At 51.5% G+C, this 26,656-nt stretch overlaps 1 protein-coding gene across 2 annotated transcripts in view; it reads left to right on the top strand.

Moving 5' to 3' along the window:
• Window positions 1-26,656, top strand: part of LOC134983147 (gastrula zinc finger protein XlCGF26.1-like) — a 43,322-nt gene that overhangs the window by 7,677 nt on the left and 8,989 nt on the right. The window contains exons 2-5 of one of the 2 annotated variants that reach the window (XM_063948885.1): window positions 1,953-2,064; window positions 9,741-9,838; window positions 10,158-10,266; window positions 17,118-17,215. In XM_063948885.1, the coding sequence (XP_063804955.1) occupies window positions 1,953-2,064; window positions 9,741-9,838; window positions 10,158-10,266; window positions 17,118-17,215 (417 nt within the window). The remainder of the gene's footprint in view (window positions 1-1,952; window positions 2,065-9,740; window positions 9,839-10,157; window positions 10,267-17,117; window positions 17,216-26,656) is intronic. The other variant, XM_063948886.1, reaches the window with a different exon arrangement.

The following is a 26,656-nucleotide window of genomic DNA, read 5'->3' as shown; positions in this document are numbered from 1 at the left end:
CCCTCCCAGCTTGTTCCCTAACCCTCCCTTCCCCCGCTGCCTAAACCTAACCCTCCCATCTTGTTCCCTAACCCTAACCCTCCCTTCCCCGTTGCCTAATCCTAACCCTCCCAATTTGTTCCCTAACCCTCCCTTCCCCCGCTGCCTAAACCTAATCCTCCCATCTTGTTCCCTAACTCTCCCTTTCTCACTGCCTAATCCTAACCCTCCCTGGTGGTGCCTAACCCTCCCTTCCCCGCTGCCTAAACCTAACCCTCCCAGCTTTTTCCCTAACTCTCCCTTTCTCGCTGCCTAATCCTAACCCTCCCAGCTTTTTACCTAACCCTCCCTTCCCCGCTGCCTAATCCTAACCCTCCCAGCTTGTTCCCTAACCCTCCCTTCCCTGCTGCCTAAACCTAACCCTCCCAGCTTGTTCCCTAACCCTCCCTTCCCCGCTGCCTAAACCTAACCCTCCCAGCTTGTTCCCTAACCCTCCCTTTCCCCGCTGCCTAAACCTAACCCTCACAGCTTTTTCCCTAACTCTCCCTTTCTCGCTGCCTAAACCTAACCCTCCCAGCTTGTTCCCTAACCCTCCCTTCCCCCGCTGCCTAAACCTAACCCTCCCAGCTTGTTGCCTAACCCTAACACTCCCTTCCCCGCTGCCTAATCCTAACCCTCCCAGATTGTTCCCTAACCCTCCCTTCCCCGCTGCCTAAACCTAACCCTCCCAGCTTGTTCCCTAACCCTCCCTTCCCCGCTGCCTAAACCTAACCCTCCCAGCTTTTTCCCTAACCCTCCCTTCCCCGCTGCCTAAACCTAACCCTCCCAGCTTTTTCCCTAACCCTCCCTTTCCTGCTGCCTAAACCTAACCCTCTCAGCTTGTTCCCTAACCCTCCCTTCCCCACTGCCTAAACCTTACCCTCCCAGCTTGTTCACTAACCCTCCCTTCCCCGCTGCCTAAACCTAACCCTCCCAGCTTTTTCCCTAACTCTCCCTTTCTCGCTGCCTAAACCTAACCCTCCCAGCTTTTTCCCTAACCCTCCCTTCCCCCGCTGCCTAATCCTAACCCTCCCAGATTGTTCCCTAACCCTCCCTTCCCCGCTGCCTAAACCTAACCCTCCCAGCTTGTTCACTAACCCTCCCTTCCCCGCTGCCTAAACCTAACCCTCCCAGCTTTTTCCCTAACTCTCCCTTTCTCGCTGCCTAAACCTAACCCTCCCAGCTTGTTCCCTAACTCTCCCTTCCCCGCTGCCTAAACCTAACCCTCCCAGCTTTTCCCTAACCCTCCCTTCCCCGCTGCCTAATCCTAACCCTCCCAGCTTGTTCCCTAACCCTCCCTTCTCCCGCTGCCTAAACCTAATCCTCCCAGCTTGTTCCCTAACCGTAACCCTCCCTTCCCTGCTGCCTAAACCTAACCCTCCCAGCTTTTTCCCTAACTCTCCCTTTCTCGCTGCCTAAACCTAACCCTCCCAGCTTGTTCCCTAACCCTCCCTTCCCCGCTGCCTAAACCTAACCCTCCTAGCTTGTTCCCTAACCCTAACCCTCCCTTCCCCGCTGCCTAAACCTAAGCCTCCCAGCTTGTTCCCTAACCCTCCCTTCCCCGCTGCCTAATCCTAACCCTCCCAGCTTGTTCCCTAACCCTCCCTTCCCCCACTGCCTAAACCTAACCCTCCCAGCTTGTTCCCTAACCCTCCCTTCCCTGCTGCCTAATCCTAACCCTCCCATCTTGTTCCCTAACCCTCCCTTCCCCTGCTGCCTAAACCTAATCCTCCCAGCTTGTTCCCTAACCCTCCCTTTCCCGCTGCCTAAACCTAACCCTCCCAGCTTGTTCCCTAACCCTCCCTTCCCCATTGCCTAAACCTAACCCTCCCAGCTTGTTCCTATTCTTTGACATTGTCTAATCATATTCTACTATTTAATCCCTATTAATGAAATTACAGTTTATTACAGAGCTGTTTTATTGGGTTATTTAGGGTAAAGCCATGAATAATATTAAGGTAGAGAATATCAAAAGAGAAGAAGAAAAGTATTCGAGTGGTGTCCAAGAGTATAAAAAAGAAGAAACATCTACAGATATCAGCACAGGTGAGAGATATACACAAGTACAGAATCACATATTCTCCTTGTTCTGTCACCACAGTAATCTCTTATTCTACACCCTTCTCTGCCCAGTGTGGGGGAGTCAGGAGCCATCAGCCCCTATTATACTCCTACTCTCCCTCTCACATCCTGTCACTGTGTGTTACCAGCCCAGAGATCTGACCAGTCTCCTCCCCACACTCTCTGGTGTATCTCATACATCAGGAGCCATCAGCCCCTATTTCTCTGACGTCCTAGTGGATGCTGGGGACTCCGTAAGGACCATGGGGAACAGACGGCTCCGCAGGAGACTGGGCACACTAAAAGAAAGATTTGGTACTACCTGGTGTGCACTGGCTCCTCCCTCTATGCCCCTCCTCCAGACCTCAGTTAGATTTCTGTGCCCGGCCGAGCTGGATGCACACTAGGGGCTCTCCTGAGCTCCTAGAAAGAAAGTATATGTTAGGTTTTTTTATTTTACAGTGAGACCTGCTGGCAACAGGCTCACTGCAACGAGGGACTAAGGGGAGAAGAAGCGAACCTACTTGCTTGCAGCTAGCTTGGGCTTCTTAGGCTACTGGACACCATTAGCTCCAGAGGGATCGACCGCAGGACCCGTCCTTGGTGTTCGTTCCCGGAGCCGCGCCGCCGTCCCCCTTACAGAGCCAGAAGCAAGAAGATGGTCCGGAAAAGCGGCGGCAGAAGACTTCAGTCTTCACCAAGGTAGCGCACAGCACTGCAGCTGTGCGCCATTGCTCCTCATACACACTTCACACTCCGGTCACTGAGGGTGCAGGGCGCTGGGGGGGGCGCCCTGAGCAGCAATAATATCACCTTGGCTGGCAAAATAACCACAATATATAGCCCCAGAGGCTATATATGTGGTAATTACCCCTGCCAGAATACAGAAAAAAGCGGGAGAAAAGTCAGCCGAAAAAGGGGCGGAGCCATCTCACTCAGCACACCGGCGCCATTATTCCCTCACAGTTCCGCTGGAAGGAAGCTCCCTGACTCTCCCCTGCAGTCTACACTACAGAAAAGGGTAAAAAAGAGAGGGGGGGCACTGATTTGAGGCGCAGTAAATATTATAGCAGCTATAGGGGACATAATTCAGTTAGTCCCTGCATTATATAGCGCTCTGGTGTGTGCTGGCATACTCTATCTCTGTCTCCCCAAAGGGCTTTTGTGGGGTCCTGTCTCCTTTAAGAGCATTCCCTGTGTGTGTGTGCGGTGTGTCGGTACGGCTGTGTCGACATGTTTGATGAGGAGACTTATGTGGAGGCGGAGCAGATGCCTATAAATGTGATGTCACCCCCTGCGGGGCAGACACCTGAGTGGATGGACTTATGGAAGGAATTACGTGCAAGTGTCGACTCCTTACATAAAAAATTTGACGACAGGCCAAATGCGGGACAGCCGGCTTCTCAGCCCGTGCCTGCCCTGCCTGGCATTCAATGGCCATCAGGGGCTCTAAAACGCCCACTACCTCAGATGGCAGACACAGATGTCGACACGGATACTGATACCAGTGTCGACGACGATGAGTCAAATTTAATGTCCACTAGGGCCATTCGTGGCATGATTGAGGCAATGAAAGAGGTTTTACACCTTTCTGATATAAACCCAGGTACCTCAAAAAAGGGTATTATGTTTGGGGAGAAAAAACTACCAATAGTTTTTCCCCCATCTGAAGAATTAAATGAAGTGTGTGAAGAAGCGTGGGCTTTCCCTGATAAGAAATTGGTGATTTCAAAAAAATTACTAATGGCGTTCCCTTTCTCGCCAGAAGATAGGTCACGTTGGGAAACTCCCCCTAGAGTGGATAAAGCGCTCACACGTTTGTCTAAAAAGGTGGCACTACCGTCTCCGGATACGGCCGCCCTAAAGGAACCTGCTGATAGAAAGCAGGAGGCTATCCTAAAGTCTATATATACACACACGGCTGTTATACTGAGACCAGCTATTGCTTCAGCGTGGATGTGCAGTGCTGCTGCTGCTTTGTCAGATTCCCTGTCAGAAAATATTGACACCCTGGACAGGGACACTATATTGCTTACCATAGAGCATATAAAAGACTCAGTCTTGTACATGAGAGATGCACAGAGGGAGATCTGCCGGCTGGCATCTAGAATAAGTGCATTGTCCATTTCTGCTAGGAGAGGCTTATGGACTCGGCAGTGGACAGGGGATGCAGATTCTAAAAGGCACATGGAAGTTTTGCCTTATAAGGGTGAGGAGTTATTCGGGGACGGTCTCTCAGACCTTGTTTCCACAGCAACAGCTGGGAAGTCAGCATTTTTACCCCATGTCCCCTCACAGCCTAAGAAAGCGCCGTACTATCAGGTGCAGTCCTTTCGAACCCAGAAGAAAAGGCGGGTCCTTTCTGTCTAGAGGCAGAGGAAGGGGAAAAAAGCTGCACCACGCAGCAGGCTCCCAGGAACAAAAGTCCTCCCCCGCTTCTTCCAAATCCGCCGCATGACGGTGGGGCTCCACAGGCGGAGCCAGGTACGGTGGGGGGCCGCCTCAAAAATTTCAGCGATCAGTGGGTTCGCTCACGGGTGGATCCCTGGATCCTTCAAGTAGTATCTCAGGGGTACAAGCTGGAATTCGAGACGACTCCCCCCCGCCGTTTCCTCAAATCGGCCTTACCGACAATTCCCTCGAGCAGGGAGGCTGTACTAGAGGCAATTCACAAGCTGTATTCCCAGCAGGTGATAGTCAAGGTACCCCTACTTCAACAAGGACGGGGTTACTATTCCACACTGTTTGTGGTACCGAAACCGGACGGTTCGGTGAGACCCATTTTAAATTTGAAATCCTTGAACACATACATAAAAAAATCAAAGTTCAAGATGGAATCGCTCAGGGCGGTTATTGTAAGCCTGGACGAGGGGGATTACATGGTATCCCTGGACATCAAGGATGCTTACCTGCATGTCCCAATTTACCTTCCTCACCAGGAGTACCTCAGATTTGTGGTACAGGATTGTCATTACCAATTCCAGACACTACCGTTTGGACTGTCCACGGCACCGAGGGTGTTCACCAAGGTAATGGCAGAAATGATGATACTCCTTCGAAAAAAGGGAGTTTTAATTATCCCGTACTTGGACGATCTCCTAATAAAGGCGAGGTCCAGGGAGCAGTTACTGGTCGGAGTAGCACTATCTCGGGAAGTGCTACAACAGCATGGCTGGATTCTAAACATCCCAAAGTCACAACTGGTTCCTTCCACACGCTTACTGTTCCTGGGGATGATTCTGGACACGGAACAGAAAAAAGTGTTTCTCCCGCAGGAGAAAGCCAAGGAGCTGTCATCTCTAGTCAGAGACCTCCTAAAACCAAAACGGGTATCGGTGCATCACTGCACACGAGTCCTGGGAAAAATGGTGGCTTCATACGAAGCAATTCCATTCGGCAGGTTCCATGCAAGGACCTTCCAGTGGGACCTCTTGGACAAGTGGTCGGGATCGCATCTTCAGATGCATCAACTGATAACCCTGTCTCCAAGGACCAGGGTGTCTCTACTGTGGTGGCTGCAGAGTGCTCATCTTCTAGAGGGCCGCAGATTCGGCATACAGGACTGGGTCCTGGTGACCACGGATGCCAGCCTTCGAGGCTGGGGAGCAGTCACACAGGGAAGAAACTTCCAAGGACTATGGTCAAGTCAGAAGACTTCCCTGCACATAAATATTCTGGAACTAAGGGCCATTTACAATGCCCTAAGTCAGGCAAAACCCCTGCTTCAAAACCAGCCGGTACTGATCCAGTCAGACAACATCACGGCAGTCGCCCATGTAAACCGACAGGGCGGCACAAGAAGCAGGATGGCGATGGCAGAAGCTGCAAGGATTCTCCGATGGGCGGAAAATCACATAATAGCACTGTCGGCAGTGTTCATTCCGGGAGTGGACAACTGGGAAGCAGACTTCCTCAGCAGACACGACCTACACCCGGGAGAGTGGGGACTCCATCCAGAAGTCTTCATACTGTTGGTAAACCGTTGGGAAAGGACACAGGTGGACATGATGGCGTCCCGCCTCAACAAAAAGCTAAAGAAATATTGCGCCAGGTCAAGGGACCCTCAGGCGATAGCTGTGGACGCGCTAGTGACACCGTGGGTGTACCAGTCGGTCTATGTGTTCCCTCCTCTGCCCCTCATACCAAAGGTACTGAGAATAATAAGAAGGCGAGGAGTAAGAACGATACTCGTGGTTCCGGATTGGCCAAGAAGAGCTTGGTACCCGGAACTTAAAGAATTGTTATCAGAGGACCCATGGCCTCTACCGCTCAGACAGGATCTGCTACAGCAGGGGCCCTGTCTGTTCCAAGACTTACCGCGGCTGCGTTTGACGGCATGGCGGTTGAATTCCGGATCCTAAAGGAAAAGGGCATTCCGGAGGAAGTCATTCCTACGCTGATAAAAGCCAGGAAAGAAGTAACCGCAAACCATTATCACCGCATTTGGCGAAAATATGTTGCGTGGTGTGAGGCCAGGAAGGCCCCCACAGAGGAATTTCAGCTGGGTCGTTTTCTGCACTTCCTACAGTCAGGAGTGACTATGGGCCTAAAATTGGGTTCCATTAAGGTCCAGATTTTGGCTCTGTCGATTTTCTTCCAGAAAGAACTGGCTTCACTGCCTGAAGTTCAGATTTTTGTAAAGGGAGTGCTTCATATTCAGCCCCCTTTTGTGCCTCCTGTGGCACCTTGGGATCTCAATGTGGTGTTGGGTTTCCTAAAATCACATTGGTTTGAACCACTTAAAACCGTGGATCTCAAATATCTCACGTGGAAAGTGGTCATGTTATTGGCCTTGGCTTCGGCCAGGCGTGTGTCAGAATTGGCGGCTTTGTCGTGTAAAAGCCCTTATCTGATTTTCCATATGGATAGGGCAGAATTGAGGACTCGTCCCCAGTTTCTCCCTAAGGTGGTATCAGCTTTTCACTTGAACCAACCTATTGTAGTGCCTGCGGCTACTAAGGACTTGGAGGATTCCAAGTTACTGGACGTAGTCAGGGCCTTGAAAATTTTTGTTTCCAGGACGGCTGGAGTCAGGAAAACTGACTCGCTTTTTATCCTGTATGCACCCAACAAAATAGGTGCTCCTGCTTCTAAGCAGACTATTGCTCGCTGGATTTGTAGCACAATTCAGCTGGCGCATTCTGCGACTGGTTTGCCACATCCTAAATTAGTGAAAGCCCATTCCACGAGGAAGGTGGGCTCATCTTGGGCGGCTGCCCGAGGGGTCTCGGCTTTACAACTTTGCCGAGCTGCTACTTGGTCAGGGGCAAACACGTTTGCAAAATTCTACAAATTTGATACCCTGGCTGAGGAGGACCTTGAGTTCTCTCATTCGGTGCTGCAGAGTCATCCGCACTCTCCCGCCCGTTTGGGAGCTCTGGTATAATCCCCATGGTCCTTACGGAGTCCCCAGCATCCACTAGGACGTCAGAGAAAATAAGAATTTACTCACCGGTAATTCTATTTCTCGTAGTCCGTAGTGGATGCTGAGCGCCCATCCCAAGTGCGGATTGTCTGCAATACTTGTATATAGTTATTGCCTAACTAAAGGGTTATTGTTGAGCCATCTGTTGAGAGGCTCAGTTGTTATTCATACTGTTAACTGGGTAAAATATCACGAGTTATACGGTGTGATTGGTGTGGCTGGTATGAGTCTTACCCGGGATTCAAAATCCTTTCCTTATTGTGTCAGCTCTTCCGGGCACAGTATCCTAACTGAGGTCTGGAGGAGGGGCATAGAGGGAGGAGCCAGTGCACACCAGGTAGTACCAAATCTTTCTTTTAGTGTGCCCAGTCTCCTGCGGAGCCGTCTGTTCCCCATGGTCCTTACGGAGTCCCCAGCATCCACTACGGACTACGAGAAATAGATTTACCGGTGAGTAAATTCTTATTTATACTCCTGCTCTCCCCCTCACATCCTGTCACTGTGTGTTACCAGCCCAGAGATCTGACCAGTCTCCTACCCACACTCTCTGGTGTATCTCATACATCAGGAGCCATCAGCCCCTATTATACTCCTGGTCTCCTCCTCACATCATGTCACTGTGTGTTACCAGCCCAGAGATCTGACCAGTCTTCTCCCCACACTCTCTGGTGTATCTCATACATCAGGAGCCATCAGCCCCTATTATACTCCTGCTCTCCCCCTCACATCATGTCACTGTGTGTTACCAGCCCAGAGATCTGACCAGTCTCCTCCCCACACTCTCTGGTGTATCTCATACATCAGGAGCCATCAGCCCCTATTATACTCCTGCTCTCCCCCTCACATCATGTCACTGTGTTACCAGCCCAGAGATCTGACCAGTCTCCTCCCCACACTCTCTGGTATATCTCATACATCAGGAGCCATCAGCCCCTATTATACTTCTGCTCTCCCCCTCACATCATGTCACTGTGTGCTACCAGCCCAGAGATCTGACCAGTCTCCTCCCCACACTCTCTGGTGTTTCTCATACATCAGGAGCCATCAGCCCCTATTATACTCCTGCTCTCCCCCTTACATCATGTCACTGTGTGTTACCAGCCCAGAGATCTGACCAGTCTCTTCCCCACACTCTCTGGTGTATCTCATACATCAGGAGCCATCAGCCCCTATTATACTCCTGCTCTCCCCCTCACATCATGTCACTGTGTGTTACCAGCCCAGAGATCTGACCAGTCTCCTCCCACACTCTCAGGTGTATCTCATACATCAGGAGCCATCAGCCCCTATTATACTCCTGGTCTCCTCCTCACATCATGTCACTGTGTGTTACCAGCCCAGAGATCTGACCAGTCTCCTCCCCACACTCTCTGGTGTATCTCATACATCAGGAGCCATCAGCCCCTATTATACTCCTGCTCTTCCCCTCACATCATGTTACTGTGTGTTACCAGCCCAGAGATCTGACCAGTCTCCTCCCCACACACTCTGGTGTATCTCATACATCAGGAGCCATCAGCCCCTATTATACTCCTGCTCCCCCCTCACATCATGTCACTGTGTGTTACCAGCCCAGAGATCTGACCAGTCTCCTCCCCACACTCTCTGGTGTATCTCATACATTAGGAGCCATCAGCCCCTATTATACTCCTGGTCTCCTCCTCACATCATGTCACTGTGTGTTACCAGCCCAGAGATCTGACCAGTCTCCTCCCCACACTCTCTGGTGTATCTCATACATCAGGAGCCATCAGCCCCTATTATACTCCTGCTCTCCCCCTCACATCATGTCACTGTGTGTTACCAGCCCAGAGATCTGACCAGTCTCCTCCCCACACTCTCTGGTGTATCTCATACATCAGGAGCCATCAGCCCCTATTATACTCCTGCTCTTCCCCTCACAACATGTTACTGTGTCTTACCAGCCCAGAGATCTGACCAGTCTCCTCCCCACACACTCTGGTGTATCTCATACATCAGGAGCCATCAGCCCCTATTATACTCCTGCTCTCCCCCTCGCATCATGTCACTGTGTGTTACCAGCCCAGAGATCTGACCAGTCTCCTCCCCACACTCTCCTGTGTATCTCATACATCAGGAGCCATCAGCCCCTATTATACTCCTACTCTCCCTCTCACATCATGTCACTGTGTGTTACCAGCCCAGAGATCTGACCAGTCTCCTCCCCACACACTATCTATGTACAGTGTACTCGGTCACTGTGTTTCTCCTACAGATGGGACCAGTAACAGGAATACCCCAGAGAGATGTCCCCGTCCTCTTTATTCCCAGGATCACACAGAGGAGAATAACAGCGTTCCACAGGAGGGTCAGGTAGATGCCAATATATCAGTGACTTAATTGTATGATCTATAGTGATGATGATGTGTATGCCATCATACAATAATTATCGAAATCTATCCGCTTGTGCTGTCCTTCTGTATAATATTATGAAAACAAAGAGTATATAAAACGAAAGTTCATCGTCACTTTCCTAAATTGCAACAAATTTTTCCTTCATGATCAGAATTCTCCAATTGTTGGCGTCTTAAGCCTGTGTGAGCCTTATACACTGATATTCTTCTATTTAATACTAATAAAAGAAATCCAACATTAGTTGTTATCTTATTGATTATTATGGTTAATTTTGGAGGAATACCTGTCTGATCTTAAAGTAGAAGATATAAAAGTGGAAGAAGAGACGTATGTGAGGAGTGATCAGCAGTGTAAGGAGGAGGAAATCCCTACAGATATCAGCACAGGTACTAAGTACAGAACAGATGCAAATATTTTCCTTATTCAGTCAATACAGCAATTTCTTATTCTACACCCTCCTCTCTCAGTACAGACTAATGAGGGAAATGTATCTGTCCTGTGGGGAAGGAAGTCAGAATACATCAGCCCCTATTATACTCCTGCTCTCCCCCTCACATCATGTCACTGTGTGTTACCAGCCCAGAGATCTGACCAGTCTCCTCCCCACACTCTCTGGTGTATCTCATACATCAGGAGCCATCATTCCCTATTATACTCCTGCTCTCCCCCTCACATCATGTCACTGTGTGTTACCAGCCCAGAGATCTGACCAGTCTCCTCCCCACACTCTCTGGTGTATCTTATACATCAGGAGCCATCAGCCCCTATTATACTCCTGCTCTCCTCCTCACATCATGTCACTGTGTGTTACCAGCCCAGAGATCTGAACAGTCTCCTCCCCACACTCTCTGGTGTATCTCATACATCAGGAGCCATCAGCCCCTATTATACTCCTGCTCTCCTCCTCACATCATGTCACTGTGTGTTACCAGCCCAGAGATCTGACCAGTCTCCTCTCCACACTCTCTGGTGTATCTCATACATCAGGAGCCATCAGCCCCTATTATACTCCTGCTCTCCTCCTCACATCATGTCACTGTGTGTTACCAGCCCAGAGATCTGACCAGTCTCCTCCCCACACTCTCTGGTGTATCTCATACATCAGGAGCCATCAGCCCCTATTATACTCCTGCTCTCCCCCTCACATCATGTCACTGTGTGTTACCAGCTCAGAGATCTTACCAGTCTCCTCCCCACACTCTCTGCCTATATGGGTGGGTAATTAGACATTACAGTGTTGTCAGTAGTAGTTTTTATATCCCAGGCTAAGTTAGGATATGTGTGTGTTACTCTGACACACCAGGGAGTGGTGGCTTCCCCATCAGCAGACGTAGCTAGCACCGGAGAAAGCCTCACATTCCTCTGCTTTATGAGTGTTCTTACTGATGGCTTTGGCATCATTTACTTAGACTTCATAGGGCTTGGAGGGATTATCCTGGCTGACTACCGACCGCTTTCTGGTAACAACAGCTGAGCAGCTCATAGAGAGGACGCTAAGGCTCACAGAGCATTAGGAAGTGATCCACAGAGGTTCTGGGATACATTGTTTTATAAAGCAATGGGGGCACAAGTCTTTCCTGTTCCCTCTACTCTTCCACACGCTCATAACTGATCCCTACTGATGGAGCAATATAATGGTATGAGGCAGGGGCGTCCAAACTTTTTCTTGGAATGCTGTTTTTCTCCCAGTTAGTCTCCCAGCAATTTCGTAATGGTTCGTTTAGTAAGAAACACTAAAACTGCTAAAACAGTATCTTAAGATATACATTTTGAATGGTTTTTATCACTGAGATGAAAAGTATATTCATGGTATGCCACACAGCTGTGCCTCCAGTTCATGGTGTGCCACACAGCTGTGCCCCCAGTTCATGCTGTGCCCCCAGTTCATGGTGTGCCAAACAGCTGTGCCCCCAGTTCATGCTGTGCCCCCAGTTCATGGTGTGCCACACAGCTGTGCCCCCAGTTCATGGTGTGCCACACAGCTGTGCCCCCAGTTCATGCTGTGCCTCCAGTTCATGGTGTGCCACACAGCTGTGCCCCCAGTTCATGCTGTGCCCCCAGTTCATGGTGTGCCACACAGCTGTGCCCCCAGTTCATGGTGTGCCACACAGCTGTGCCCCCAGTTCATGTTGTGCCGCACAGCTGTGCCCCTAGTTCATGGTATGCCACACAGCTGTGCCCCCAGTTCATGGTGTGCCACACAGCTGTGCCCCTAGTTCATGGTGTGCCACACAGCTGTGCCCCCAGTTCATGGTATGCCACACAGCTGTGCCCCCAGTTCATGCTGTGCCCCCAGTTCATGGTGTGCCACAGCTGTGCCCCCAGTTCATGGTGTGCCACACAGCTGTGCCCCCAGTTCATGCTGTGCCCCCAGTTCATGGTGTGCCACACAGCTGTGCCCCCAGTTCATGGTGTGCCACACAGCTGTGCCCCCAGTTCATGGTGTGCCACACAGCAGTGTCTGCAGTTCAAGGTGTGCCACACAGCTGTGCCCCTAGTTCATGGTGTGCCACACAGCTGTGCCCCTAGTTCATGGTATGCCACATAGCTGTGCCCCAAGTTCATGCTGTGCCCCCAGTTCATGGTATGCCACACAGCTGTGCCCCCAGTTCATGGTGTGCCACACAGCTGTGCCCCCAGTTCATGGTGTGCCACACAGCTGTGCCCTCAGTTCATGGTGTGCCGCACAGCTGTGCCTCCAGTTCATGGTGTGCCACAAAGCTGTGCCCCAGTTCATGGTGTGCCACACAGCAGTGCCCCCAGTTCATGCTGTGCCACACAGCTGTGCCCCCAGTTCATGTTGTGCCGCACAGCAGTGTCTGCATTTCATGGTATGCCACACAGCTGTGCCCGCAGTTCATGGTGTGCCACACAGCTGTGCCCCCATTTCATGGTGTGCCGCACAGCTGTGCCCCCAGTTCATGGTGTGCCACACAGCTGTGCCCCTAGTTCATGGTATGCCACACAGCTGTGCCCCCAGTTCATGGTGTGCCACACAGCTGTGCCCCTAGTTCATAGTGTGCCACACAGCTGTGCCCCCAGTTCATGGTATGCCACACAGCTGTGCCCCCAGTTCATGCTGTGCCCCCAGTTCATGGTGTGCCACACAGCTGTGCCCCTAGTTCATGCTGTGCCCCCAGTTCATGGTGTGCCACACAGCTGTGGCCCCAGTTCATGGTGTGCCACACAGCTGTGCCCCCAGTTCATGCTGTGCCCCCAGTTCATGGTGTGCCACACAGCTGTGCCCCCAGTTCATGGTGTGCCACACAGCTGTGCCCACAGTTCATGGTGTGCCACACAGCAGTGTCTGCAGTTCAAGGTGTGCCACACAGCTGTGCCCCCAGTTCATGGTGTGCCACACAGCTGTGCCCCTAGTTCATGGTATGCCACACAGCTGTGCCCCAAGTTCATGCTGTGCCCCCAGTTCATGGTATGCCACACAGCTGTGCCCCCAGTTCATGGTGTGCCGCACAGCTGTGCCTCCAGTTCATGGTGTGCCACAAAGCTGTGCCCCAGTTCATGGTGTGCCACACAGCTGTGCCCATAGTTCATGGTATGCCACACAGCTGTGCCCCAAGTTCATGCTGTGCCCCCAGTTCATGGTATGCCACACAGCTGTGCCCCCAGTTCATGGTGTGCCGCACAGCTGTGCCTCCAGTTCATGGTGTGCCACAAAGCTGTGCCCCAGTTCATGGTGTGCCTCACAGCTGTGCCCCCAGTTCATGGTGTGCCGCACAGCTGTGCCTCCAGTTCATGGTGTGCCTCAAAGCTGTGCCCCAGTTCATGGTGTGCCACACAGCAGTGTGCGCAGTTCATGGTGTGCCACACAGCAGTGCCCCCAGTTCATGCTGTGCCACACAGCTGTGCCCCCAGTTCATGGTGTGCCACACAGCTGTGCCCCCAGTTCATGGTGTGCCACACAGCTGTGCCCCCAGTTTATGGTGTGCCACACAGCTGTGCCCCCAGTTTATGGTGTGCCACACAGCTGTGCCCCCAGTTTATGGTGTGCCACACAGCTGTGCCCCCAGTTCATGTTGTGCCGCACAGCAGTGTCTGCATTGCATGGTATGCCACACAGCTGTGCCCGCAGTTCATGGTGTGCCACACAGCTGTGCCCCCATTTCATGGTGTGCCACAAAGCTGTGCCCCAGTTCATGGTGTGCCGCACAGCTGTGCCTCCAGTCCATGGTGTGCCACAAAGCTGTGCCCCAGTTCATGGTGTGCCACACAGCTGTGCCCATAGTTCATGGTATGCCACACAGCTGTGCCCCAAGTTCATGCTGTGCCCCCAGTTCATGGTATGCCACACAGCTGTGCCCCCAGTTCATGGTGTGCCGCACAGCTGTGCCTCCAGTTCATGGTGTGCCACAAAGCTGTGCCTCAGTTCATGGTGTGCCTCACAGCTGTGCCCCCAGTTCATGGTGTGCCGCACAGCTGTGCCTCCAGTTCATGGTGTGCCACAAAGCTGTGCCCCAGTTCATGGTGTGCCACACAGCAGTGTGCGCAGTTCATGGTGTGCCACACAGCAGTGCCCCCAGTTCATGCTGTGCCACACAGCTGTGCCCCCAGTTCATGGTGTGCCACACAGCTGTGCCCCCAGTTCATGGTGTGCCACACAGCTGTGCCCCCAGTTTATGGTGTGCCACACAGCTGTGCCCCCAGTTTATGGTGTGCCACACAGCTGTGCCCCCAGTTCATGTTGTGCCGCACAGCAGTATCTGCATTGCATGGTATGCCACACAGCTGTGCCCGCAGTTCATGGTGTGCCACACAGCTGTGCCCCCATTTCATGGTGTGCCGCACAGCTGTGCCCCCAGTTCATGGTGTGCCGCACAGCTGTGCCCCCAGTTCATGCTGTGCCCCTAGTTCGTGGTATGCCACACAGCTGTGCCCCCAGTTCATGGTGTGCCACACAGCTGTGCCCCTAGTTCATGGTGTGCCACACAGCTGTGTCCCCAGTTAATGGTATGCCACACAGCTGTGCCCCCAGTTCATGCTGTGCCCCCAGTTCATGGTGTGCCACACAGCTGTGCCCCCAGTTCATGCTGTGCCCCCAGTTCATGGTGTGCCACACAGCTGTGCCCCCAGTTCATGCTGTCCCCCCTGTTCATGGTGTGCCACACAGCTGTGCCCCCAGTTCATGCTGTGCCCCCAGTTCATGGTGTGCCACACAGCTGTGCCCGCAGTTCATGGTGTGCCACACAGCAGTGTCTGCAGTTCAAGGTGTGCCACACAGCTGTGCCTTCAGTTCATGGTGTGCCACACAGCTGTGCCCCTAGTTCATGGTGTGCCACACAGCTGTGCCCCTAGTTCATGGTATGCCACACAGCTGTGCCCCAAGTTCATGCTGTGCCCCCAGTTTATGGTATGCCACACAGCTGTGCCCCCAGTTCATGGTGTGCCACACAGCTGTGCCCCCAGTTCATGGTCTGCCACACAGCTGTGCCCCCAGTTCATGGTGTGCCACACAGCTGTGCCCCTAGTTCATGGTGTGCCACACAGCTGTGCCCCTAGTTCATGGTGTGCCACACAGCTGTGCCCCTAGTTCATGGTGTGCCACACAGCTGTGCCCCCAGTTCATGGTGTGCCACACAGCTGTGCCCCCAGTTCATGGTGTGCCACACAGCTGTGCCCCCAGTTCATGGTGTGCCGTACAGCAGTGTCTGCAGTTCAAGGTGTGCCACACAGCTGTGCCCCCAGTTCATGGTGTGCCACACAGCTGTGCCCCTAGTTCATGGTGTGCCACACAGCTGTGCCCCTAGTTCATGGTGTGCCACACAGCTGTGCCCCTAGTTCATGGTGTGCCACACAGCTGTGCCCGCAGTTCATGGTGTGCCACACAGCAGTGTCTGCAGTTCATGGTGTGCCACACAGCTGTGCCCCCAGTTCATGGTGTGCCACACAGCTGTGCCCCTAGTTCATGGTGTGCCACACAGCTGTGCCCCTAGTTCATGGTGTGCCACACAGCTGTGCCCCTAGTTCATGGTGTGCCACACAGCTGTGCCCCTAGTTCATGGTGTGCCACACAGCTGTGCCCCTAGTTCATGGTGTGCCACACAGCTGTGCCCCTAGTTCATAGTGTGCTACACAGCTGTGCCCCTAGTACATGGTGTGCCACACAGCTGTGCCCCCAGGTCCCAGTTCATGTTGTGCCACACAGCTGTGCCCCCAGGTCATGCTATGCCCCCAGTTCATGGTGTGCCACACAGCTGTGCCCCCAGTTCATGGTGTGCCGCACAGCAGTGTCTGCAGTTCATGGTGTGCCACACAGCTGTGCCCCCAGTTCATGGTGTGCCGCACAGCAGTGTCTGCAGTTCATGGTGTGCCACACAGCAGTGTCTTCAGTTCATGGTGTGCCACACGGCAGTGTCCCCAGTAACTGGTATGCCACACAGCTGTGCCCCCAGTACATGGTATGCCACACGGCATAATGTCCCCAGTTGATGGTATACCACGCAGCTGTGCCCCCAGTTCATGGTGTGCCACACAGTAGTGCCCCCAGTTCATGGTATGCCAGACAGCTGCCAGCCCTGAAAAAAGGCACCCTGACTTCCTATATTGATCTAGAATCTGCTTTTTGCCCGCTAGAGCAGGAATAACCATATGCCATGACCCTCGCACTCACAAGGCCTCCACCAATGTACATGAAAGGGGCCGGAGTGCATGGCCCCACCCTCTTCTTTTGGGTCTTACACGCGGGTCCTGTTGCTGTAGGAGCAGTAAATAGCAAGAACGGAAGACCCTAATCAAATATAGGTAGTGATTGTGTGCTAGAGCATTGGAAATTATTTGGGAGAGGAGATTGTGTTTGAGCGTTGGAAGTGAAAGCAGGGGAGGCCAGGGTGTGTCTTGGTGGGTGCAGCTGGGGTGTTGGTAGTCGTTGTGTGTTGGGGTGGGAATGCGGTGCTGTGAGGGTAGGGAATTTGGATTAAGGGGAGTGTTTGTGTGAATGCTGCTGGGATTTGGGTGTTGGAAGTGGATGCGAGCATTGGGGGGGTGGGGGTCACCAACAACTGTTTTACCTCCGGGCTCCTGGTATGAACTTACGCCACTGCTTACAACCACAGGACATTCAACGTGTCCAATGTTGTACGATCATGGAAGCTGCTTGTAACATAAAGAGATGCCTCCTTATATACTTAGTAATTATAGCACAGGGAGGACTTAGGGTAATGTACACACCTCATCTTATAGTCACATATATACAATGTACTCAGTCACTGTGTGTCTCCTACAGATGGAGCCAGTAACAGAAATACCCCAGAGAGATTTCCCCGTCCTCTTTATTCCCAGGATGATACAGAGGAGAATCACTGTGTCCCACAGGAGGGTCAGGTAGGTGGCATTTATCATCTTGTGCTCTAGAATTTGCTGTGGTGCGCTCCCTGGGTTACTATAGACAGTGTTCTCGGTCCGGAGAGGGAATGTCCGGACCGAGAACACTGTCTTTAGTAACCCAGGGAGCGCACCACAGCAAATTCTAGAGCACAAACTGAACTATTTTGGGATATCTGTGACCATCCCGGCTGGTGGATTGCAGCACCTGTGAATTGAAGCGCCATCTGTACATTTCTTTGTTTTCTGGCATTTATCATCTCATCAAATATGAAAGTGACTTTATTTACCCCTTATATATGCACCTTGTACAGTGATCATCTTCTTTTCTTACATCTGGGGGACACGTCATTACACATGGGGGTTAGAGTGATATAGAGGCGTCAGCGCTTAATGAGCTAACTTCTTTGCGCTATAAAAGCTCCTCCCCTCCAACCCCAGCGCAGTTTTTCCTAAAGTGCTGAAGGAGTAGCTTAAGGAAATGTATTTTTCTCATACGTCCTAGAGGATGCTGGGGATGCTTCAAGAACCATGGGGTATAGACAGGATCCGCAGGAGACATGGGCACTTTAAGACTTTAAAAGGGGTGTGAACTGGCTCCTCCCTCTATGCCCCTCCTCCAGTTAGATTCTGTGCCCAGTGAGACTGGATGCACACTGAGGAGCTCTCCAGAGTTTCTCAGAAAAAAGACTTTGTTAGGTTTATTATTTTCAGGGAGTCCTGCTGGCAACAGGCTCCCTGCTTTATGGGACTGAGGGGAGAGAAACAGTCCTACTTCTCTGAGTTCAAAGGCTCTGCTTTTTAGGCTACTGGACACCATTAGCTCCAGAGGGTCCGATCACTTGGTGCGCCTAGCTGCTCGTTCCCGGAGCCGCGCCGTCACCCCCCTTGCAGAGCCAGAAGATAGAAGCCGGGTGAGTAACAGAAGATCAGAAGACTTCAGTGACGGCAAAAGACGGCTTTTTGAGGTACCGCGCAGCGCGCCATGCTCATAAGAACGGCACTGCAAGGTGCAGGGCGCAGGGGGGGCGACCTGGGCAGCATAAATCCTCAATTTAGCGACTGGCAGAAAGTGTATAAAGTGCCTGGGCACTAATTACAGACCCCCGCCAGTATAAAGCTATAAAATTAAGCGGGACTGAAGCGCGCCTTTATGGGGGCGTGGCTTAGCCCTCACAGCTCTGACCAGCGCCATTTTCTCTTCACAGAAGCTGCAGAGACGCTGAGCCTGGCCTCCCACACTGCTGTACAAGTGACAGGGTGCAAAACAGGGGGAGGGGGGCACGAGATTTGGTGCTAGTTTATTTCATGTTAAAGCGCTAACAGATCTGGGCAGTAATTTTACTCGCTTCAGAACCGGGATAGGCGCTGGGTTGTGAGCTGGCAGAACTCCCTCTGTGTTTCTCTAACAGGCTTTGTTGTGGGTCTGTCTCCTATAGTCCCAGTGTGGTTGTGGGTGTCGGTACGTGTGTTGACATGTCTGAGGCTGAGTGCTCTTCCCAGGAGGAGGCTGGAGTGGGGACAGAAAAGGCTGTGGGAGTGACCGTGTCGGCACAGCCGACGGCTGATTGGGTAAATATGTTGAGTGTTTTGAATGCTAATGTGGCTCGGTTGACTAAGAGATTAGATACAGTAAATCTGAGTCTAAAAGACAGACATGGAGGAAATCCATGGAAGATGCATTGTCACGAGCTCAGACCCCTTTGGGGTCACAGAAACATGCATTTACCCAGATAACAGATACGGATACCGACACGGACTCTGATTCCAGTGTCGACTATAGTGATGCCAGATTGAATCCTAATCTGGCTAAGAGCATTCAGTACATGATTGTGGCAATAAAAGACGTATTACATATCACTGAGGACCCTTCTGTTCCTGATACTAGGGTCTGTATGTATAAAGGAAAGAAACCTGAGGTAACGTTTCCTCCCTCTCATGAACTGAACGCTCTTTTTGAAAAGGCTTGGAAAAATCCTGACAAGAAGGTACAGGTTCCCAAAAGAATTCCAGTGGCATATCCGTTTCCTTTTGGGGACAGGGAAAAGTGGGAGTCAACCCCCACGGTGGACAAAGCTCTATCGCGTCTATCCAAAAAGGTGGCGCTTCCGTCTACTGACACGGCAGCCCTGAAGGATCCTGCGGATCGTAAGCAGGAAAATACACTAAAATCCATTTATGTCACTACGGGTTCGCTACTCAGGCCTGCCGTTGCTTCGGCATGGGTGAGTAGCGCTATCGAAAAGTGGGCAAATAACTTGTCATCTGAGATAGATTCCCTAGACAGCATACCTAAAAGAAGCTGTAAGGGATATTGGCCTTTTGGGATCAAGGGCCAATGCCATGGCAGTCTCAGCTAGGAGAGCTTGTGGATTCATCAATGGAATGCTGATGCTGACTCTAAGAAGGCGATGGGGTCTTTACCGTTTAACGGTAGTGTCTTGTTTGGTGACGGCCTCACCGACATGGTATCTACGGCTACCGCTGGTAAGTCGTCATTTTTACCTTATGTTCCTGCACAACAGAAGAAAACGCCCCACTATCAGATGCAGTCCTTTCGGCCCAATAAATTCTTCCTTGCTGCGAGAGGGAGAGGAAGGGGAAAGAGGTCACAGGCTGTGGCAAGTTCCCAAGAGCAGTCCTCTCCGGCTTCTACCAAATCCACTGCATGACGCTGGGGCTCCTCTGCGGGAGTCCGCACCGGTGGGGGCACGTCTCAAACTCTTCAGTCAGGTCTGGGTGCACTCGGACCTGGATATTAGAAATAGTAACCCTAGGGTACAAATTAGAGTTTCAAGACGTGCCCCCTCACCGATTTTTCAAATCGGCCTTGCCAGCTTCTCATCTAGAAAGGGAGGTAGTATGCACGGCAATACTAAAGCTGTGTCAAAATCAAGTCATTGTCACGGTACCCCCGTCACAACGGGGGGAGGGTTTTTATTCGAGTCTGTTCGTGGTCCCGAAGCCGGATGGCTCAGTCAGACCGATTCTGAACCTAAAATCCCTCAATTTCTTTCTGAAAAAATTCAAATTCAAGATGGAATCTCTCCGAGCAGTGATCTCCAGTCTGGAGGAGGGGGATTTTATGGTGTCGGTCGACATAAAGGATGCTTACTTACACATTCCCATATATCCTCCACATCAGGCATACCTGAGGTTTGCTGTTCAGGATTGTCATTACCAATTTCAGACGTTGCCGTTTGGTCTCTCCACAGCACCAAGGATTTTCACCAAGGCTATGGCGGAAATGATGGTTCTCCTGCGCAAGCAGGGAATTACAATTATCCCGTACTTAGACGATATCCTCATAAAGGCGAGATCCAAGGAGCAGTTGCTGAAAAATGTTGCGCTCTCTCTGACGAATCTGCAACAACATGGTTAGCTCCTAAACTTGCCAAAATCACAGTTGATTCCGACGACACGGCTGTCGTTCCTGGGTATGATTCTGGATACAGAATTACAGAGTTTTTCTTCCAGTGGAAAAGGCTCTGGAAATACAGAACATGTTAAAACACATTCTGAAACCGGCAAAAGTGTCAGTTCTTCAATGCACTCAGTTGCTGGGGAAGATGGTGGCGGCCTACGAGGCCATTCAGTATGGCAGGTTCCATGCCAGGGTGTTTCAGTGGAACCTGTTGGACAAGTGGTCCGGGTCTCACCTCCACATGCACCGGAAAATAATCCTATCTTCCAGGACCAGGATCTCCCTTCTGTGGTGGCTGCACAGTTCTCACCTTCTGGAGGGATGCAGGTTCGGGATTCAGGATTGGATCCTGTTGACCACAGATGCAAGTCTCCGAGGCTGGGAAGCAGTCACGCAGGGGAGAAACTGTCAGGGAAAATGGTCAAGCCAGGAAGCTTGTCTGCACATAAACATTCTGGAATCAAGGGCCGTTTACAACGGCATTCTGCAAGCGGAACATCATCAGTCTTGATTCAGTCAGACAACATAACAGCAGTGGCGTACATAAACCGCCAGGGCGGAACAAAGAGCAGAGCGGCGATGGCCGAGGCCTCGAAAGTTCTTCGCTGGGCGGAAAGACATGCAAGCGCTCTGTCAGCAGTCTTCATTCCAGGAGTGGACAACTGGGAAGCAGACTTCCTCAGCAGACACGATCTCCATCCAAGAGAGTGGGGTCTTCATCAAGAGGTTTTTGTAGAAGTGACAAGTCGTGGGGGAATTCCTCAAATAGACATGATGGCGTCCCGCCTTAACAAGAAACTTCAGAGATATTGTTCCAGGTCGAGGGACCCTCAAGCAATAGCGGTGGACGCCCTAGTGACACCGTGGGTGCTTCCGTCGGTCTATGTGTTCCCTCCACTTCCACTCATTCCAAAGGTGATAAAGATTATAAGAAGAACAAGGTTCAGGCGATACTCATTGTTCCGGACTGGCCAAAGAGGGCCTGGTATCCAGATCTTCAGGAGTTGGTCATAGAAGATCCCTGGCCGCTTCCTCTACGTGAGGACCTGTTACAACAAGGTCCGTGCGTGTATCAGGACATACCGCGGCTGCGTTTGACGGCATGGCGGTTGAACGCCAAATCCTAGCCAGAAAGGGGATTCCCAGTGAAGTCATTCCCACTCTTCTTCAGGCTAGAAAGGAAGTAACGGCGAAGTATTACCACCGTATTTGGAGAAAATATGTGTCTTGGTGTGAATCCAAGAAGGCTCCTACGGAAGAATTTCAGCTGGGGCGTTTGCTCCATTTTTTTACAAGCAGGTGTGGATGCGGGCCTAAAGTTAGGCTCTATTAAAGTACAAATTTTGGCCTTATCAATTTTCTTTCAGAGAGATTTGGCCTCCCTTCCAGAAGTTCAGACCTTCGTGAAAGGTGTGCTGCACATCCAACCTCCATTTGTGCCTCCTGTGGCACAGTGGGATCTTAACGTGGTATTGAAGTTCCTGCAATCTCATTGGTTTGAACCTTTACGTAAGGATGAGTTAAAATTCCTTACTTGGAAAGTAGTCATGTTGTTGGCCTTGGCATCCGCAAGGCGGGTTTCTGAGTTTGCGGCTTTGTCTCACAAAAGCCCCTATTTAATCTTCCATGCTGATAGAGCGGAGTTGAGAACTCGTCAGCAATTTCTGCTAAAAGTGGTTTCATCATTTCATGTAAACCAGCCTGTTGTGGTGCCAGTGGCTACTGACGCCTTGACGGAGTCAAAGTCTCTCGATGTGGTCAGAGCTTTGAAGATCTATGTCGCCAGAACGGCGCAGATTAGGAAAACAGAGGCTCTGTTTGTCCTGTGGGCTCCCAACAAGATTGGGGCTCCTGCTTCCAAGCAGGCTATTGCACTCTGGTCTGTAATACGATTCAGCAGGCTCATTCTACGGCGGGATTGCCGTTACCGAAATCAGTGAAATCTTATTCTACCAGAAAGGTGGGCTCATTCTGGGCGGCTGCCCGAGGGGCCTCGGCATTACAGCTTTGCTGGGCTGCTACCTGGTCGGGTTCAAACACCTTTGCGAAGTTTTACAAGTTTGATACCCTGGCTGAGGAGGACCTCTTGTTTGGTCAATCGGTGCTGCAGAGTAATCCGCACTCTCCTGCCCGTTCTAGAGCTTTGGTATAAACCCCATGGTTCTTGAAGCATCCCCAGCATCCTCTAGGACGTATGAGAAAATAGGATTTTAATACCTACCGGTAAATCCTTTTCTCTTAGTCCGTGGAGGATGCTGGGTGCCCGTCCCAGTGCGGGCTGTATCTGCAGTTTGGTTATGGTTACACTCATGTTGAGTTGAGTTCCGTCAGTTTGTGACTGATGTTGATCATGCCGTTGCATGCGTTGTTGTTGAATGCCATGTTGTACGGCGTGTTTGAGGTGTGAGCTGGTATGTATCTCACCTTAGTTTAAAAAATTTAAATAAAACATTAAATAAATCCTTTTCCTCGAAATGTCCGTCTCCCTGGGCACAGTTCCTATAACTGGAGTCTGGAGCAGGGGCATAGAGGGAGGAGCCAGTTAACACCCCTTTTAAAGTCTTAAAGTGCCCATGTCTCCTGCGGATCCCGTCTATACCCCATGGTTCTTGAAGCATCCCCAGCATCCTCTACAGACTAAGAGAAAAGGATTTACCGGTAGGTATTAAAATCCTATTTTTCCTTTTATTCTCCCCTCTCTGCTTTCCTTGCTTTCCCGTCTGCAGCCATCACTGTATCTCAGGTGTTGTGTGGCGTCCCTATCCTTACCTTGACATGCTCTCCAGTAGTGCAGAGGTGGGCATGGAAGGCACCTTCATTAGATCCAGTAGCAGTAGACTGCCCTCACAGCAGAGGGAGGAAAAGCAGCTGAGCAGAGAAGGCAGAAAGCACTGCAGTGCAGACCCCAGGAGGGGGGACTCAGCAGGGCTTCCGCACACCACCAGCAGCAGGCGGTGCTGATGTCGGCTGGTGATTACCGAGGGTGCAAGGTGGAGATACAGAAGCAGGAAGCCGCATCCTGGAAGTGAGACCGGACCAGAGCACACTCCAATATAGAGAAGCAGAGGCCGGATCTTCTGCCAACAAGCCACTATCTCACCCTAAAAGAGAGGGCTGGCAGTAGGGGCAGATGTGCTCCATACCTACCCTAAGGAAGAGGGTAACGCGCTGGGGGCAGCAATTAGCCAAGAGAAACAACCCATGTGAGATGGTGCAGTCTAACAGCTGAAGATGGGGTATAGACGGGGTCCAAAGGAGCCAGTGCACTTTAAATTTATTCCACTGGTTGTGCTGACTCCTCACCTCTATGGCCACTCCCACAGGCAGTTTATAAAAAAAGTGCCCTCAGGAGAAGATGCACACTCTGCAGCTCCAGAGAGTTTTCTTCAATTTCTTTTTTTTTTCCGTGGGAGTTGAGAGGGGGGGGGGGGGGGCGGTCACAGGCGTTACGAGGTGCAGAGCCGCTTCCCCGCTGCAGGACCACCATCCTGAGGGGTTGTTGTTCAGCGGGGCATTGCGCCTTGGCTGTCACAGCCGCAGCACGCCGCACACCCCTAATGCTGCCTGAAGGTGACATCGGTGGTGAGTACAAACCAGGGGCCCCGCTAGGGGGGTCCCCCGGTTCAAAGTGCGGCTGACCACGGGTGCGGCATACGGAACCCTCCCGGGAAGGGGGGAAGGGGTCCTGCTGCGATCCCCCGTGTAGAACTGGCACAACAGGGCTTGACTAGCACTTGTGTGATGTTTTAAGCTTAAAAAGAGACTTTTGCCAGTATAATATATGTATGTAACTCCGGCGCCGTTGGAGCTACCTCAGAGCGGGACCTGAGGCATTTTGGCACCTTCTTCGGCTTACTGCAGTAGCAGACAGCACACATAGTGCTTCCTGATCCTCAGACACGCTGGATATCTGGTACAGGGTGTAGCAAAGGGGGAGAGCCGCTTGTGTACACTATCCTAAGCCTATTTAGGACAATAATTGTTAGTGTTTACTGTGTTATAAAGAGCAGACAACCTCACTGGGGTTGTGAAGCTCATGGTGTGCTGGTGTCCTTCCTTCTCTGTGTCTCCTCTCACATACAGGAGGGCAGGCTTGCATTATAACTGTCTGTGTGTGTTATTGTGCTAACTGTAAAATATGAGTAAACAGAAGCTGTGCAGTGTATGTCACACTAGATTCTCTCCCTTATATAATGACTCTGTTTCCTGTGAACAATGCAGTCAGTATTCACAAATCAGTGAAGGGGCTGGGGGAGAGGGTCCAGAGCCCCACTGGTTAGGGTCTCTTAAGACCATGATGTCAGATATGTCATCCTAGCTCACTGCTAATGTACGGAAAACTCAGCTACTGCAACAAGCTGTTGCCCTCCTCCTCTCATGCAGGACCACAGAAGCGTGGTTTACCTGCTATACTATCTGATACAGATGATGATATACAGGATGATGGAGATGACCTGGATCCCGTTAGTGGGGATCCAGATGCTGCTCAGGGTATTGAACCCCTCATTTTGGCTATAAGGGATGTGTTGAAGCTCCCTCTAGAGGACGCTGCATCACAGCAGTCGTTTTTCTTTGTACAAAACAAGCCTAATGTCACTTTCCCTGATTCTACAGAGTTAGATGACTTGTTCAAACAAGCCTGGAAAAATCCAGACAAAAAATTGCAAGTGTCCAAAACGTTTTTGCGCACATTCCCATTTGCTCTTTAAGGTAGAAAATTTGGGAAGGAACCCCCTGGGATGGATGTCTCAGTATCTCGCCTGTCTACCTGCCCCGGTCTCCTTTACCATGAAGGATCCTGGGGATAGGAAGATAGGGACTACACTAAAATCTATATACACAGCAGCCGGTATAGCACAAAGACCGGTCATTGCAGGTTGCTGGATGACCCATGCTATTCATTCTTGGGCCATTCAGATTCAGGGCGGTCTCTTGGGAGATATGCCTTTAGTTACTATTGTAACCCACTACACGCGTCCTCTGTGATTCGCTCAAGGAGATGGGTAACATTAATGCTCGGACTTCTGCCATGGCAGTGTGAGCGCGCAGGGTCTTGTGGTTGCGTCAGTGGATTGCGGACACAGAATCCAAACGTAGTGGGGAATCCCTCCCCTTTTTCTGGCGAATGGCTTTTTGGGGTCGAATTATATACCTGGATTTCCAAAGTTATGGCTGGGAAATCCACGTTTCTCCCCTCTGGGGCCCCCGCCGGCGAGACGCTCCTGTCAGGGGCCGTCTCTCCAGTTCTTTCGGTCTCACAGGTTTCGATCTAAGGCCAGAGGTGCCTTCAATGCAGTTAGAGGCACCAGAGGTAAGTCCAGAAAACCAGTTCTCAGGAACAGTCCACCGGTTCTGCTTCCACTAAGGTCTCAGCATGACGGTGCCCACCCACCCTGAGGGTATCTCGAGGTGGGAGCTCGACTGCATCACTTCAGCAGTGTCTGGCAGGTTGCCTGCCAGGATGCCTGGGTCAGAGATCTTGTTTCTCAGGGCTACAGGCTGGAGTTCGACAGTACTCAGCCCCCCCCCCCCCCACCACCACCACCTCCTCATCGATTTTTCAAATGGCTTACCAGCTTTGAAGTATATGCAAGTTACGTTGCAACAGGCTATCCGAACGTTTGTCCAGTCCCATGTCATTGTTCCAGCACCACTACTGCAACGCAAGGGGTTTTACTCAAACCTGTTCGTGGTGCCGATGCCGGATGGTTTCGTCAGACCCATTCTGAATCTGAAATCCTTGAATCCTTATTTGAGGGTTGTCAAGTTCAGAATGGAATTCCTGCGAACAGTGATTGCGGGCCTGGAAGAACAGGAATTTAGGGTCTCCTTGGACATCAAGGGCGCCTATCTCCATATTCCGATTTGGCCACCTCATCAGGCGTACCTACGGTTTGCCCTGCTGGACGATCACTTCCAGTTCCAAGCACTGCCCTTCGGGCTGTCTACAGCTCCGAGGGTATTCACGAAGGTGATGGCGGCGATGATGCTTCAACTCTGGGTCCAGGGGGTCAATG

This window comes from Pseudophryne corroboree, assembly GCF_028390025.1.
Source record: "Pseudophryne corroboree isolate aPseCor3 chromosome 3 unlocalized genomic scaffold, aPseCor3.hap2 SUPER_3_unloc_1, whole genome shotgun sequence".
Lineage (NCBI taxonomy): Eukaryota > Metazoa > Chordata > Amphibia > Anura > Myobatrachidae > Pseudophryne > Pseudophryne corroboree.
The sequence above is the reverse complement of the archived record's forward strand: the minus strand, read 5'-3'. Positions and strand labels throughout refer to the sequence as shown.